Here is a 14850-nt window from a genome sequence, read left to right as displayed (position 1 = left end):
TACCACTAGCTTTAATATATAACTAAACACCTAGGGAGTAAGAATAAATTATAAAATATAATAAATAATTCTTAATAATAAGATTCTACTACCGAGCATATGGCTCGATTATGTGAACAGTGTGTAGGTGATCATGCTCAGTGAGCGAAAATACGGACCCAAAGTTGGTCATGTCACAATGCTGAGCTGCTCAGGGAACGTGAGTCCCTACTGAAATCTACTTAGTGAGCAGGACCATGAGCGCTCTCACAAAAGCAGCGGCATCTGAAAAAGGAAAGCCCCACCTGGCAGGAACAATCAAGTTCGTCTAAGTCACCTAGGTACGCAAATGCATTACACTCGGCAGATCTTAGGTTGCTGCTTCTTGAGCATGCCAGTCAACTGCGATAAAGTACTGATCAAAGGAGCCGAAGCGGTCACAACACAAGAATTCCTGATATGCCTGAGGAGAATAAAAATGAAAGAGCTGAGGTTGTTGTTTGCAGAAAATTGCAAAAACATATGCTGACACTATGCATCATCCGTGAATCGAACACGGGCCTCATCGATGGCAACGATGAATTCTACCACTAGACCAATGATGCTTCATGTATGGAGTGCCATCTTTTTGTTTCATAAACGCACCCACTAATGCGGGTACCATGAAACTATTTCCACGACAACTTTTTCTATTACACTGCGCAAGATTCACTCATCAACAACCTCAACAACAGTCCACGTAACACTCCACCTCCACCCCTTCCCACCACCCACCTTCTCCATAACCTTCCTACTCGCGACATTATTCCTCGCAACATCCGCATGCGTATACCCCAATTCTTTGGAGTTTGATCCATAAGCACCACTCCCCATGCCCCTCCTCATAATCTCCCTCGACAATGTAGCCGCAATCCCCTTCCCGCGATGCTCCGGCTCAACATGAAGGGTCGCAAGAGAGCCGTCGAAGGCCAGGAAGGCCCATGCAATTGGCACTTCAGCATTGCTGTGGTGATAGACTACCACGCTAGGTATGGCGAGTAATGTCTTCCTTCCCCGCGGGATATGTGTCCTCGATTTCACGAGATCAACATGCTCAGCTTTTAAGCCTTCGGAGCCGTAGAAATAACCCTCCGGAAGAGGGTTACTCTTCTCATCGCTGCCCGTTTGAAATATGTCTGGCGCAAATATGTATTTCACATAAGGCAAAGTGTCGTATCGATGAACTTTAAGCCCAGGTCGGAATTGAGCGTTGCGGTAAGAGTCGTTGGTGGTAAGGAGTTTGACGAGCCCTGTGTGTAGAGAGCCGATGAGGAAGGAGGGAGGGTTATGTTTGGGAAGTACTTTTATCTTTTGCTGTTGCTCCAGGCCATCCGGCTGGTCTTTCGAGTTTGAGAGATGAGCCAAATATTCAGGCATTAAGTCTGAATGAATGAATTGCAGAAGACTCCATATTTGCTTCCTCGCGATATCCTGTCTCTGAGGACTGATGGTAGAAAAATCGATGATGTCCTCCCCATTATCGTTGTTGATTGTATATTCGACTGACGGAACCTCAGCTTCTAGGCTAGAATAAATTACTACTTGAGTCTCATGACCAGCGAAAAGATTGATAAAAGCCGCTATCCAGGGTTCTTCGTCTGAAGGGTTGTTTGAAGATTGGGTTATGTTGGCGCTGGCTACATGATATGCAGTCTGGCGTGGATGAGTGCAATCATATTGAATGCGTCGCAGAATTGGTAGAGAGCTTGGCAAATGGCTTTCAAGTGCTGGGATTAGTGTTTCGGTTGATTCGTTGTTGAGGATGACGAAGCCAGAGCTTTCATTTGTTTGGATGGCCATATTGCTGTGTGTGCTCGGAATGATTCCGATGAACGAGATAAGACTTTTGATCTTTTAGGTATTTTCAATCAATCTCCGTTTAAAATTCATCCTTTTTTTCCGAACGCTTGGGAGTGTCTATGCGTATGGCTTGATCATCTTCAAATACGGACCGATGTTGAAAGAAATGAGTCACAGTCAATTAATTTAAGTTACCTGCGATTACGGAGCCGATTAATAAAGACTAGTCGATCTCCAATTTTAACCCTAACAACCCTAGCGATATACAGATTCGATGATAGCTATTCACAGCATGTAGTTATTTGTTAGAGGTAGTACCTGGTTTGAAATTTAACATAATAATTCCTGGCAACGGGTGGTTGGTCGAATATCAGGGGCTCAAAGCTGTGTAATGAAATATTGGGATCTATCGATCGCCAGTCATAAACAACGAAGAAGAGAAGTGTGTACAGCTCAAACAATATCTAGCCCTGAACCATTTAGGAGGGCATAGTGAAGTCTGCCAATGCTATCAATGACTCGGCATCTTTCATCCATATCTCTCGCAAATAAATTCTATCCGTCCTAAGTTCGGCCGTCTGTAGAGTACTGGCGAAAAGTGTACGAAGAACCTCATGATTGAAGCCATAGAGAAAAAAAGACGGCTGCTGTCAGAGTACTGATGAACGTGATACTTAGTGATATCAGGGGGATCTTCTCGGCCAGCTACAAGATGTGCTGTAAGCAAATGTGGATTGGGAAGCGAAATTCACCAGTAGTCAACCAGGGGTAACCCATTTATTCCACTTTCACATCTCGCTGTATACACTGGAGAAAAATCGGACCGGCGCCAACAGTTGCATGGGGAAAAATACAGCCTCGCCGTGAGAATCAATTGTAGCATAAGAAGTCGTAGCCTTGCACAGCTAACCTGCCCCTCCAACGCTAACGCGCTACTTCGACTCAACCTCATCAGTATGAAATCTTCTCAGTGACTACCCACTTCATTATCTACGGAAGTATGGTTTCATCTTCCTCTCATTCTCACTATTCAAATTTAGTAATATTCTAGCACTTGGTCGGCACAAGAACTCCTTTTTTGGTTGCTCATGCCCTCTGTTGCGCATTCGTCACTACTGTCAAGTTTCAGCCTTGCGACCATACGAAAAAGCGAGGCATACGCCTCACCCACATCAACTAATTGTCTCGATATATTACCAGATATGAGCTGAAGGTTCCTACCTGACAACATCAACATATCAACCTTGGGAGATACTCGTTTCCATATATAGGTCTCGGATTGACATTCATAACATGCAACAATGAGCTACTCACGAGATGACTACACGGTCGCATGGATATGCGCCTTGCCGTTAGAAATGACAGCGGCAAAGCTCATGCTGGAAAAAGTCCATGCTTTGCTGCCTCAGCTAGAAACTGATTATAATACGTACACTCTTGGGAGTGTTGGTGGTCATAATGTCGTGGTGGCTTGCCTGCCCTCAGGCGTTTACGGAACTACATCTGCTGCAATCGTGCTCGCCCATATGCTGTCGACATTTCCTTCCCTACGATTCGCCTTAATGGTGGGAATTGGAGGTGGCGTACCCAAAAGTAACGACATTCGACTTGGCGACGTCGTTGTTAGCTTACCAAGTGGCGCCTCCGGGGGTGTGGTACAATATGATTACGGGAAGGCCCTCCGCGATGGAAGTTTTCAACGCACAGGCTCTCTGAACAAGCCCCCACGGTACCTATTAACAGCAGTCTCCCAGATTCGCAGCGATCCTGAAACGTCACTCGAGAAAACAGTAAAAGAGGCGCATCAGAAAAGCGAAAGTATCCGAAAAGAATTCTCACGTCCAAGCAAAGACTGGCTATTCGAGGCAACCTATGACCACAATAGCATGAACCTCGACTGCTCGACATGCGATCAAACCCAGCTAGTGGACCGTCGACTGAGGGAAAGTGGTGAACCGCTCGTTCACTATGGACTCATTGCGTCTGGTAACCAGGTCATAAAAAATGCTCAGTTAAGAGACTCGATTGCCCAGAAGACAGGTATTCTCTGCTTTGAAATGGAGGCGGCTGGGTTGATGGACCAACTACCATGTCTGGTAATCCGAGGGATATGCGACTATTGTGATTCGCACAAGCATAAAGAATGGCAAGGATATGGAGCTCTTACTGCGGCCGCGTATGCGGCTCATCTATTGCATGCTGTTCCCGTGACTGATCACACGTCGTCTCGTGCACAGAGTACGTACTCTTAAGCCTATGCGAAGCCTGATCATTAACTCGTAATAGACGTGGAATTCACTGAAGAAGAAAAAGCATGCTTGCGCAGCCTTTTCATCACTGATCCGGAAGAGGACAAGAATTCCCTGAAGCGAAGAAAAGGTGACCGCGCTTTTGACACATGCAGTTGGATCTTTGACACCGAGGAGCTGCAATATTGGCTTGGACTCCCCACACATAATGACCAGGAGGAGCAGAATATACTATGGTTATATGGTAATCCAGGCACGGGAAAATCAACGATGGCCATCACGTTATCGGAAGAGCTTCCAAGCAAACCGTATTTCCAGGATGGAGGCAAGACTATCGCATACTTCTTCTGCGACTCGAGCTCAGATGTCAACAGAACTGCAATATCCGTATTGCGTGGCCTTCTCTATCAATTGATCAAGCGATGCCCGACACTCATGCTGCATTTGCTTCCTAGGTACATTGAACGGAAAGATAAACTCTTCGGATCGTTCGATGCTTTATGGACTGTCTTATTAGACATTGCCAAAATTTCCGACGGCATGGATTTCTATTACATTATTGACGCTTTGGACGAATGCGAACCTGATTCACAAGAAACCTTGCTTGAGCAGATTCACCAGACGTTTGGCAATCCCAATTCCAAAAGCTCAGCCCCATCAAATATACATTTTCTCATCACAAGTCGCCCCTACCATGAAATTCGAAGACCATTATCTGCTTTCCGATCTAAGGATTTGGCTACCTACGAGGAAGTTGCAAGCGATTTGAGAAAAGTAATCAAGGAAAAAGTTGAGGTCCTGAGTAAGCGGAACAAATACCCAAAGGCCTTGTCTGCTGATATCTCTCGAGTGCTGGAGGCGAAAGCAGAGGGAACATTTTTGTGGGTAGGCATTGCCTGCGATGAATTGGCACAAGTACAATCTAGGAACTCAATGAAAACCTTGCAGGCTCTGCCTCGTGGACTGAATTCTCTATATCAGAAACTCCTGGAAACAGCCATCACCGGGAGTAACGAAGGCGATGAACCAATGATTCTTGAAATGTTGACTTTCGTTGCCTTTGCACTAAGACCACTGACATTAGCAGAGCTCTCCGAGGCTTGTCAACTCTATCCCGAAGAGGAAGAGGACTGTCGGCTACAATTCACACAAGAAATTATTGATCTATGTCGCTTGATGATTGTGGTGCAAGGAAGTCATGTGCGACTCTTACATAAGTCTGTAAAGGACTTTCTGCTCAAGGGAACTGCAAATATCAATGACCTTAAAGCGAACGCAACATTAGCCCACCGCTGTCTCAATAACGTCTTACACAATGTAAGACTGAAAAGTACTATGATGCTCCCTGATGCTCGAGACCGTTTTCTTAGTTATTCAACTGTGTATTGGCCACGGCATGCCAGTCTTTCAAAAACCGAGTTCACAATCAATCGTGAACATGAGAACTTTTTTTCTTTGAGCTCTACTTCCTGGAACGACTGGATGGGTCTTTACAATTCTCTACAAACATTTTCCTCTAATAGACTAGACCTTGGATTTTCGACACTTCATGCTGCAGCGCGTTGGGGTATCCAGCAGTTGATCCAGTTTGCGATCAATGTCACCAATGCCAGTTCTCGACGCTTAGAGCCTACTAGGGAAGGAGAATCATATATTGACTCGGATTATGCAACATCCAAGGGTGTGACACCAATGATCGAAGCCGCAAGAAGTGGTCAGATTTCGATACTGAAGATTTTATTGGAAAGAGGACCACCAAACCAGCAGATAAATCAAGATGTGATGAAAGCCGCAGCACGAAACACTATACGAGGGGAGAAAATTGTGGCATACCTCCTGGATGAACACAAAGATCAGATCAAAATTACAAATGACATGATCAAGGTCGTATCACAGAACCGCCCTCATGGAACACTCATCATGAGGTTAATAATTGACCAATGCAAGGAACAGATTTTAGTCAACCCTTACTTAATAATAACAATCCTTGAAAAATTTGATGTCACGGTGGTGGCATTCCTCCTAAATCAGTACCAAGGGAGGTTGCAGATTACGGAGGGTATGATCGAGGCTGCTGGGCAAAACTACTCGGATGGAAATGAGATAATGACTTTGATGCTGGAGCAGTATAACGTCAGAATTCAGGAGAATCCTGGTCTGGTGTCTAAAGTAATTCAGCACTTTAATGAAAAAGTCGTGGAACTCATTCTGAATCAGATGGGGGATCGTATCGAACTTGGAGATGAAATATTCAAAGCTGCTGCTCGAAATTATCGGTATGAGAATGTAATGTTCCTACTTCTTGGCAAATATGGTGAGGAGATATCGATTGCAACGAACATAGCATGGCCGGGGGTTCCCTACATCTCTAATGTTGAATACAATTGCGCTCAAGGCAGCACAGAATACAATACTTGGCAAACATATGCTGCACAATCCGGAGCCTCTGCGGTACAGGCTTTCGTAGGATATTGGAGATGCATAAATAGAGAAGGTAAGGCAGGTTCATTAATGTCTCTTTTCTCACTAACAATTCTGTTAGCCGGCGATCGTTATTGGAATGTTCCTTTTCGGAGAAATCCCAATTTTGTTGCTCAAAATGATGAGATTGCCCAGATCAAAGATTTGGTCTTACGGTACACAGTGCCTGCTAGGATCTTGGTTTGTGGTCTAAATGGAGTCGGAAAGACACACTTGGCCTTAGAACTGGCTTATCGCATACGAGAACACGACCCTGAATGGTCAATTTTCTGGATCTCAAGCTCTAGTGCTAAGGTTATTGAGCAATCCTACATGGAAATAGCAAAAATGCTTGGATTCTATAAAGTAGAGCAAACAGAGGCCAAAAATTTTCTGACTTTTTATCTATGTCAGAAGCAAGCAGGGAAATGCCTCCTGATATTTGACAATGCTGAGAATATTTCCATATTGACGGAGTATCTACCTCGAAACGAGCTAGCTCAGATTCTCATCACAAGTCGAGCCGGAGCTTTGGTTCCAAGATTAGCAACTGATCATGTTATCCAGCTCTCAACCTCAAGTGTCGAAGCTGCACTTGACATACTGGAGAACTCTCTGGTCGATAAAAGCTTGCTTAATGACCAAGAGACAGCAAAAGCTCTTGTCCAGCGTCTAAGTCTGCTCCCTCTAGCTATACTGCACGCTTCGGCATATATCAACTCGACCAAAAAAACCGTTTCCCAATATCTGTATTTGCTGGAGCGACAATATTCGAAATTTGGACAGAGAAGTGGAGGGCCTGTAGAGCAAAATTATAGCACCACTCCAAGCCTGAAACGTATATGGCGGACTACTTTTCAACAAATTTCGCGAAAGAACCAGCTAGCAGCATACTACCTATCGTTTATGGCCTGTATGGATGGCGATGGTATTTCACAGTCTTTGCTTCCATCAGCCAAGCTCGAGAATAAACTGGATGCTATTGGCCTTTTAAAAGACTCCTCGATCATAGTGGAAACCTCCCGGGGCTATTTTTCCATGCATAGGTTATTGCGTCACGAAGTTCGGGACTGGTTGAAATCGGACCAGCGATTTCGACAAGAAGTTCTGAAGGTAGCAGACCACTTGAGTGATATATTCCCAAATTATACCACCAATAGGAGTATGCGGCGCGAATACCTGCCGCATGCTATGTCTTTGCTTGCCGAGGTTGAATTCCAAGAAGAGCAGGCGAGATATATCAAATTGATGCGAAGAGTTGGACACTGTTTACTTATTGATAAAAGGTACAGTGAAGCGGCAGCTTTATTCGAAACTATCATGACCATACAGAAGAACGAAAATTCGGATAGCAGCTATTCAATACTGTTCAGCGTTGCTGACTTGGCGCGGACATATAAAGAGCATGGTCGGGTCGATGAAGCCGAAGAATTGGAACTACAGATGGTGGAATTAAGTAAACGAGTCATCACAACAGAATATCCCGACACTCTGGAAATGATCCGCCAGAGTTTGGTACGTCGGCATCAACGGAGGCATGAGAAAGCCGAAATTGGGCATGGGCAAGAACTAAAAGATCCAGATAATGCCTTAGAACTAGAGCTTCCTGATACTCTTCACTATTTCAGTGATCTCGGCTTAGCCCTTGACCGTCATGGGAGACACGAAGACGCAGAAAATATGCATATATTGGCGTTTGGAGGTCTCTACAAAGTCCTTGGTCCAGAAGATTATTCCACTTTGACCGGCATATTCAGCCTCGCCTACTCTTTGCTCGCTCAAGATAAGAAAGAAGACGCATCTACCCTTCTGGAAGAATTCATCAAACTCCGGGGTAAGAGCCTGAAACCCGATCAAACAGCTATTGAAGATGCCTCTTTCTGTCGTAGTCATTGGGAAGACTACTGTAAGATGCGACTCTTCCGGAAACAGCAGCAAGAGCAGAAGATGATCAGCTCAAACGAAAAATTTCAGCTCATGGAAGATACATCAGCATCGACAATTACGACGCCACCTGTTGAACGACATTCAGCAAATCCTGCACAGAGGTTTATACGAGATCACCCCCTCCTACGAGCTTCGCGGAGTGACCAATCTGTTCAGGACGGTCTTGACTTAGAAGATGTTGATTGAACCGGGATGACCCCCTTTTTGCTCATGCCCATATAGAGGGGATGTTTATCATACATTACGTGATGATTTTTAATTAACAGATCCACCTGTCTCCTTTTCCCTCACTCATGTAAATGCCTAGATACGTAATTGATCATCTGAACCGGTAGGTACATCTATATGGCTCGTAAAAGTGTGACTGATATTACAGTTTCTGTCCATCCATGTGGATTGTTATCAATCCTGGGAGCGTGAGACTATGGCCGCAGGCCCAACATATTCCTTCCGTCCCTTCAACACAAACATCGCAAGACTAATTATGAAAACGCCTCCAAAGATCACTACGCTCCAGTTGAAATTGTCCACAGTGACCGGAAGATCGCTAGGCCACAATGACCAGAAGAAAGCAAAGCAGCAATATAACAGTCCGATGATGTTCACAGGTAAGCCCCATCGCCCCATATCCCATCGACGGGGTGGAAGGGTCTCGGCATGCCAGATCTTCCGATAAATCACGCAACTAATTGATATAATGTACGTATACATTAGTGCGGCCACATTCAAGGAAATGATGGCATTAAAAGCAGTAAGAGAGCCGATATTGATTAGCGAAAGCAAGCAACTGATGATACACGACAAGGCAATGGCGTTGACCGGGATCTTACGCCTGTTATCGACTTTTGAGATCCATTTCGCAAATGGGAGACCCTTGTCACGCGCAAAGGCGAAGGTTTGGCGAGAGGTGGAAGCATTGAAGAAAATGTTGCTAAAGATCACTGGTAGTAGAATGATTGCGGTAAGCCCGTTTACTCCTGCTGTTGAGACAGCGTTTTGAAAGACGTAGAGGAATGGGAAGCCCGTGGCATCGTTCAAGGCGTCTTCCACCGATGGGATAGCGAAGAGGTAGGCAATAAGTAAGACGATTGCCATGATGCCGTTGCTGAAATATCCCCAGGCGATGGCAATTGGTACGCTTCGACTTGCATCTTTGACTTCTTCGGACATGTGTGCAGTTGCATCAGAACCTGTGTGCTCAGTTATCAGCAAGTTCAATTCAACCCCCAATTTAATTGGTGACTAGGCACATACTCAACGAAGCGTATATAGCCGAGATTTGCCCGATCATCACACTCAGGCCCATGCTAGACCAACCTCCAAGATTTTCCCATTGTGTAAAAACAGCTTTTGCAGATTGATGAGGAGCCATGGCCCACAATACAATTACAATCACCGCCCACGACAGAATATGAAAAATCATCAAGAGGTTATTCAATATTGGCATCAGATTAGATGCATACACATTGAAGACGTAGATCACCAGGATCATCGCAAAAACAAACAAAGTACCCTGCCAGTTTTCCGGGGTGTAGTCCGGATTGCGGATGCTGATCAATCCCTGGATGATGGTTCCAGTGAGAAAGGATCCAGAGGCTGATCCGGCTTGCCATGCTAATACTGACATCCATCCTAAACGGAATAGATTAGCGATGAAGATGCAATGGGTAAAAGGCGGAAATTCAACCTGTAATATAACTAAGAAACTTTTGGTATCGGGGCGGGGAAAACTCGGAGACCCAGTGATACTGGCCGCCAGAGGTTGGTGCCCTATCGTCAAATGTAAACATCAACGAGTTTACTTAGATCGTTAAAGTTCAACGTACATGGAAGCCATCTCGGAAAGTGAAGCGATAATGAACCCAAATCCAATGAACGTCCAGACAAATGACCAGAATAAACCGGCCATGCCTCCATTCTCCAAACCTTGAGAGTTGGAGCTGAAAAGAATTAGCATTTTCACCTACTTAGATTTGTAGAATATTACTCACATGAGAAGAAATTCCCAGGTCGCCTGCAAGACAGAAGCGAAACTCAATGCAGCCAAAGGTCGTAGATTTCTCTGTTTGAGAATGTGAGAAATCGATTCGGTGAAATATCGATGATAGTGAGTAGACATGCCTTTAATTCTTGAACTTTTCCCATACGGTGCATGTCACCATCATCAAGGGCAGTCCCAATATAGGCCCCAGATTGGGCTTCTTGTAAAAGACCATGGTCCATAGCCTGTTCATCCACGTCTTGAAATTCTGGTCCTGGAGTTTTACTAGGGGCCTGCATGGTGGTCATCAACTTCTGAGTATACTAAGTAACCAAAGGAAAAAAAGTGACACGCAGAGAATGACAAGAGGGAAGATCAACTAACATAACAGAGATAACAAGGCCAATGAGAGCGCTACATCGGTTTTATCCTTGGCATGCATCCTCTGCCAAGAAATTCGTTAGATAGGAACATTTCGTTGTACCCGGTTGTCGGTTCGTCCGATCCAAGATCAGCTCGATTGGTTTGGGGACAGGGTAGTCCGACAAGCCTACAAGGTGAAGCGCAAAATGAATCTATATAGATTACTAATTTCTGCTTCATTGCTACGAAAGGGGTTGCTAGGGGTCAACGCTATATGAACACCACGGAATGGAACAACCTTGGTCCGAAGCACGTATGGCAGATGCGAGGTTGCTAGATGCCGGTGTCTGATACAGCATTCATATTGACGTTCCGACATCGCTGTAACTAATATTTGACCTTCAATCTTTCTTATAGATTAATTCGTTACAAACAGATTTTATTGTGGCTGGTCTACGCCCTAATGCGGCACTATTGGATTGAAAATCAACTTTTACATCAAACCAAAATAAATAAGTGGTTGTCATGACACAAGTAAGCAGTCATCACGATAAAACAGGCAAATAGACAGGGGATGGTAGCGGCCAGCCGCTGCGTAGTCACATGCTCCTTTGAGTCTTCACCTCGACCTCACTCTTACTCTCCTTCTTTCTCCTCTTTGTGGACTTGTCGGGGCTGAGGCTCCAAGGACGTATGGCATATATTTCAGACGTATAATAGCAGATTAGGGATAGTAGACCTTTCGGCTTKGCCACCAGGCATCATTATATGATGTGTGTGTGCTCAGCATGGCCATGATCTTGGGAACTCAAAATTGCTCATTTGATTTTTAAGACGTTTCAATAATGTCTTTCAGGTCTGACTTTATTCCCACCATCAGAGAAATACTCAGTATCCTTATAGAAAAGCGATTACTAAACTGGGGGAATTTCTTCATTGCTCCGCACATAACTGCTAGAATGCAGCAGAACGCTCCATGACTTCTACTTCAAACGATGCGGTCTGTGTCACTTCCAGTACTGTATACGACACTCCCACCGTATATCTACCTGGTGTAAGCCATGGACCTGAACCAGATAAGATGTATCCTCCATAACCTTCGCCGAGCGTTTCAGCTACAGCATCACTATATTTCGCCGTAACCACTAGTGCTGATGAGTCCAGAGGCTCACCAGTGATGCACGTGATTTTGGCCAGAACCTGTACACTTATTGAAACCAGGTCTGCACCACGAACCGCTGCATGGTCCGCCGGCGTCAGATTAATGACTGTTCCGTGTCGTATCACTCCTTGACTGCCTTCATATTCCGGCTTCTGTGTCCATTCTATAGGAGTCCACTGACCCGAGCTAAGACAGCTGGTCCAGTAAGGATGCAATTGCTCCTCCATTGGGTGTCCGGCTGGCGAGTCAGCCCAAATTTGATCCGAGAAGAAGTAATACCCCTTCCCTCGCTGATCGTTCGGGTTTGCTTGAAATACAAGGGGTGCCTCAGCATATGTGGTGTTCATAGCCCTATGGGTAATGCAGCATGCAATTAGCTGCCAGTCTTCCTCCGGAGCGAGGACCCGGCCGGACCGTTCCTGGTATATATCGTCTGTCGGGCAGCCGGACGCGTACCGAGTGACCCCAACGCCAGTGGATATCCGATCGCAGACAAAGCGATGGTAGTATCCAGTCTCCTCTTCGTAGATCATGCAGGCGTCGAGAGTGCCATGGTTGGGCCTACCGCTCATGACCTTCGCTTTAGTGAAGGTTATAAAGTCACGTGTGGTTGCATACAGCGTCTGGTTTCTTGACAATGGATATCGACGTTTAGGATCATTCGGATCTTCCGTGAAATAGGTGTCGACTGGGTACATCGAGGAGGTCCAGAAAACAACATAAGCCTCAATTTCCGGGTCCCAAATAGCTTCGGGGGCAAACGTCATGCCGGCCTCTGGGGGTGCCACAAGAATGTGTCGTTGATTGGACCAGGTGCGTAGGTCGTGGGACTCCCAGACCTCAATGTACCGACTACTGCCACTTTGAGCCCAATCCCATCCACGCCAACCATATTCCACTCCGTCCACGTTGAGATCGGTGGCAAGGAGGAAGAACCTGTCACCTTCTCGCGAGCGGATGAGGGAGGGATCTCGAACAGCATGTACTCCCTTAGTTGACGTGAGAATGGGCTGTCCGCTGTTGGCTGCTTTCCATCTCGTTCCGTCGTTCCCGACGCTATATGCCATATAAACCTGTTGTCCGCGATGACTATTGGAGCGAGCGAAATTGACCATTCCATAACTCGAGTATGGTGCCAACTTCACGGACGGCTGAACTGTAAGTTGGAAATCCCGACTGAAATCTACAGTGATCTTCGGCTCCGATTTGATTGCAACACTTGCAGTCAAGGTGACTTGCGCTGGGGCGGCTCCGACCGGGGGCCTTCTCACCACCCCAGGTGCAATTTTACCATTAGGTTTGTCAGACACAATAGCTGGGTCGGATGAGGTCCAAGTGATTTGCGTTTCTGGCAATCCGTCAATTGTCGTTGGTAGTGTGATGGAACCTCTAACGTCATCTACCTTAGGAATATTAATGCTTCTCAAGGCATTTTGGATACGTTCGCCAGTTTCGTTAGAAATCATTTGTTTTGTATAATCCATGGGTGCTAGATTGGATTCAAGTCGCCTTTGTAAATAAGGTTGCTGAAAAAGGAAGACCAAACAATGCCACAGGGAGGAAAGTCTTCAGTATATACTGGTTTGATGGTACTGTAGGAACGTATTTAGCCTAAATCCCGACTTTCACGGAAGGTCCTAGCTAGCCTAGTCAACTCCGACTCGAATCCGGTATTTGTCTCGAAATAATGGCAAAACTCATTTTGAGTTAAGAGGAAAATGAGGGATACTTGGAGTGTCACGAAAACACCTCAGTATTCTACCGCTATCCGCAATACTACATCCTCTTGATATATTATTAAAAGTGCGTTTCTGTCAGAAGAATTGATGGCGTTGTAGATGCTCTTTCATCCCCGAAAAAGAATGAAATATACCATACAACCAAGCACGGTGATAGTTTAGCGATCATATAAATCTAATATGAGTTTCTTATTACAAGAAAGCTTTTTTCACATGATGAGCGATGATGTGAAGCCATGGCTATATCGGAGAGTTTGATTTGCCTGCTTTTTACATGCTCCTATATAGCTACAAATTCCTTAAATATTGTATATGCACTAAATCATGCAATTAGGTGGGCCTGTGCATGAGGCGGCAGGGGACGGTATCCTTGTGAAAAGCCCGCATGAGGTGGATATACTGCGGATAACTGACAGGATAGAGGAACACACCAAACACTAAAAATCTGGACATGGTGTAGATTTGCAGACAGCAGATCGCTAGTCCAGGGTCATAGACATAGAAAATATGAGATGTAAAAGGGTTGTATTCCTTTATATCCAGATAGAATCCCTCCCGGGGTTTTCCCATGGACTTGACGCAAATGCGAGACCAGATGTTGTTGTCTATGTTTTATGATTGTATGCTATTATTTTTTTAGGATTTACCTGTAGCTGATACTGTGTACTAAAATGTTAAATTTAATCCATTGTATGTCATATAAACTCGAATTCATATTATATAACCAGCGAGAAAAAGACTGACTTCAAAATTGAGTGTCTATGGCAACTAAAACTGGCATCGTAGCCGAACCTTCATGGCTTACCTACATTTCAGCTAAGACTTGCTAGGTGTGGTACGCTAAGGCTGATTATATCGTGCACCTGCGAATATCTAGATGCTCAGATGGAGTCCCCGCCAATCATGGACTCCCTCCTACGGCCCGCAACCTCAATTTAGCCTGTTCACTGAATTCGTCTATCTCAGAGACAACTCGCGCAGTTTGAAACCGAGCTGATTCGGATCTTGGATGGCAAAGATACTGCATGACCATCGTTTGCAGTGAAGATAATGCTCGTCCCACTGGAAGGCTAAGAAGGATGATTGAATTAGAATTATGCACAGTCCACTCTATTAACTTGAAGGCGTTTG

General features: G+C 45.2%; 4 protein-coding genes across 4 annotated transcripts; 1 reads left to right on the top strand and 3 right to left on the bottom strand.

Annotated features, from left to right (window-relative positions):
• Positions 1–687: 687 nt before the first annotated feature.
• Positions 688–1818, bottom strand: BHQ10_009333 (uncharacterized protein; the record flags this gene model as incomplete). The annotated part of the gene is made up of 1 exon (XM_040882238.1): positions 688–1818. One exon carries the CDS (start codon positions 1816–1818, stop codon positions 688–690), a length of 1131 nt encoding a protein of 376 aa, XP_040737835.1.
• A 1301-nt stretch (positions 1819–3119) lies between these two features.
• BHQ10_009332 (uncharacterized protein) lies at positions 3120–8660 on the top strand (the record flags this gene model as incomplete). Its single annotated transcript, XM_040882237.1, has 3 exons — positions 3120–4056; positions 4105–6561; positions 6610–8660. 3 exons carry the CDS (start codon positions 3120–3122, stop codon positions 8658–8660), a joined length of 5445 nt encoding a protein of 1814 aa, XP_040737834.1.
• Positions 8661–8876: 216 nt separating this feature from the next.
• Positions 8877–10593, bottom strand: BHQ10_009331 (uncharacterized protein; the record flags this gene model as incomplete). Its single annotated transcript, XM_040882236.1, has 5 exons — positions 8877–9664; positions 9729–10106; positions 10162–10244; positions 10301–10414; positions 10466–10593. 5 exons carry the CDS (start codon positions 10591–10593, stop codon positions 8877–8879), a joined length of 1491 nt encoding a protein of 496 aa, XP_040737833.1.
• A 1179-nt stretch (positions 10594–11772) lies between these two features.
• Positions 11773–13464, bottom strand: BHQ10_009330 (uncharacterized protein; the record flags this gene model as incomplete). Its single annotated transcript, XM_040882235.1, has 1 exon — positions 11773–13464. The coding sequence occupies one exon, from the start codon at positions 13462–13464 to the stop codon at positions 11773–11775; it is 1692 nt and encodes a 563-aa protein (XP_040737832.1).
• Positions 13465–14850: the final 1386 nt, after the last annotated feature.

The sequence above is a fragment of the Talaromyces amestolkiae genome (assembly GCF_001896365.1).
Source record: "Talaromyces amestolkiae strain CIB chromosome Unknown scaffold23.1, whole genome shotgun sequence".
In the NCBI taxonomy this organism is placed as follows: domain Eukaryota; kingdom Fungi; phylum Ascomycota; class Eurotiomycetes; order Eurotiales; family Trichocomaceae; genus Talaromyces; species Talaromyces amestolkiae.
Note: the sequence above shows the minus strand (reverse complement) of the source record. Positions and strands in the feature narration are given on the sequence as shown.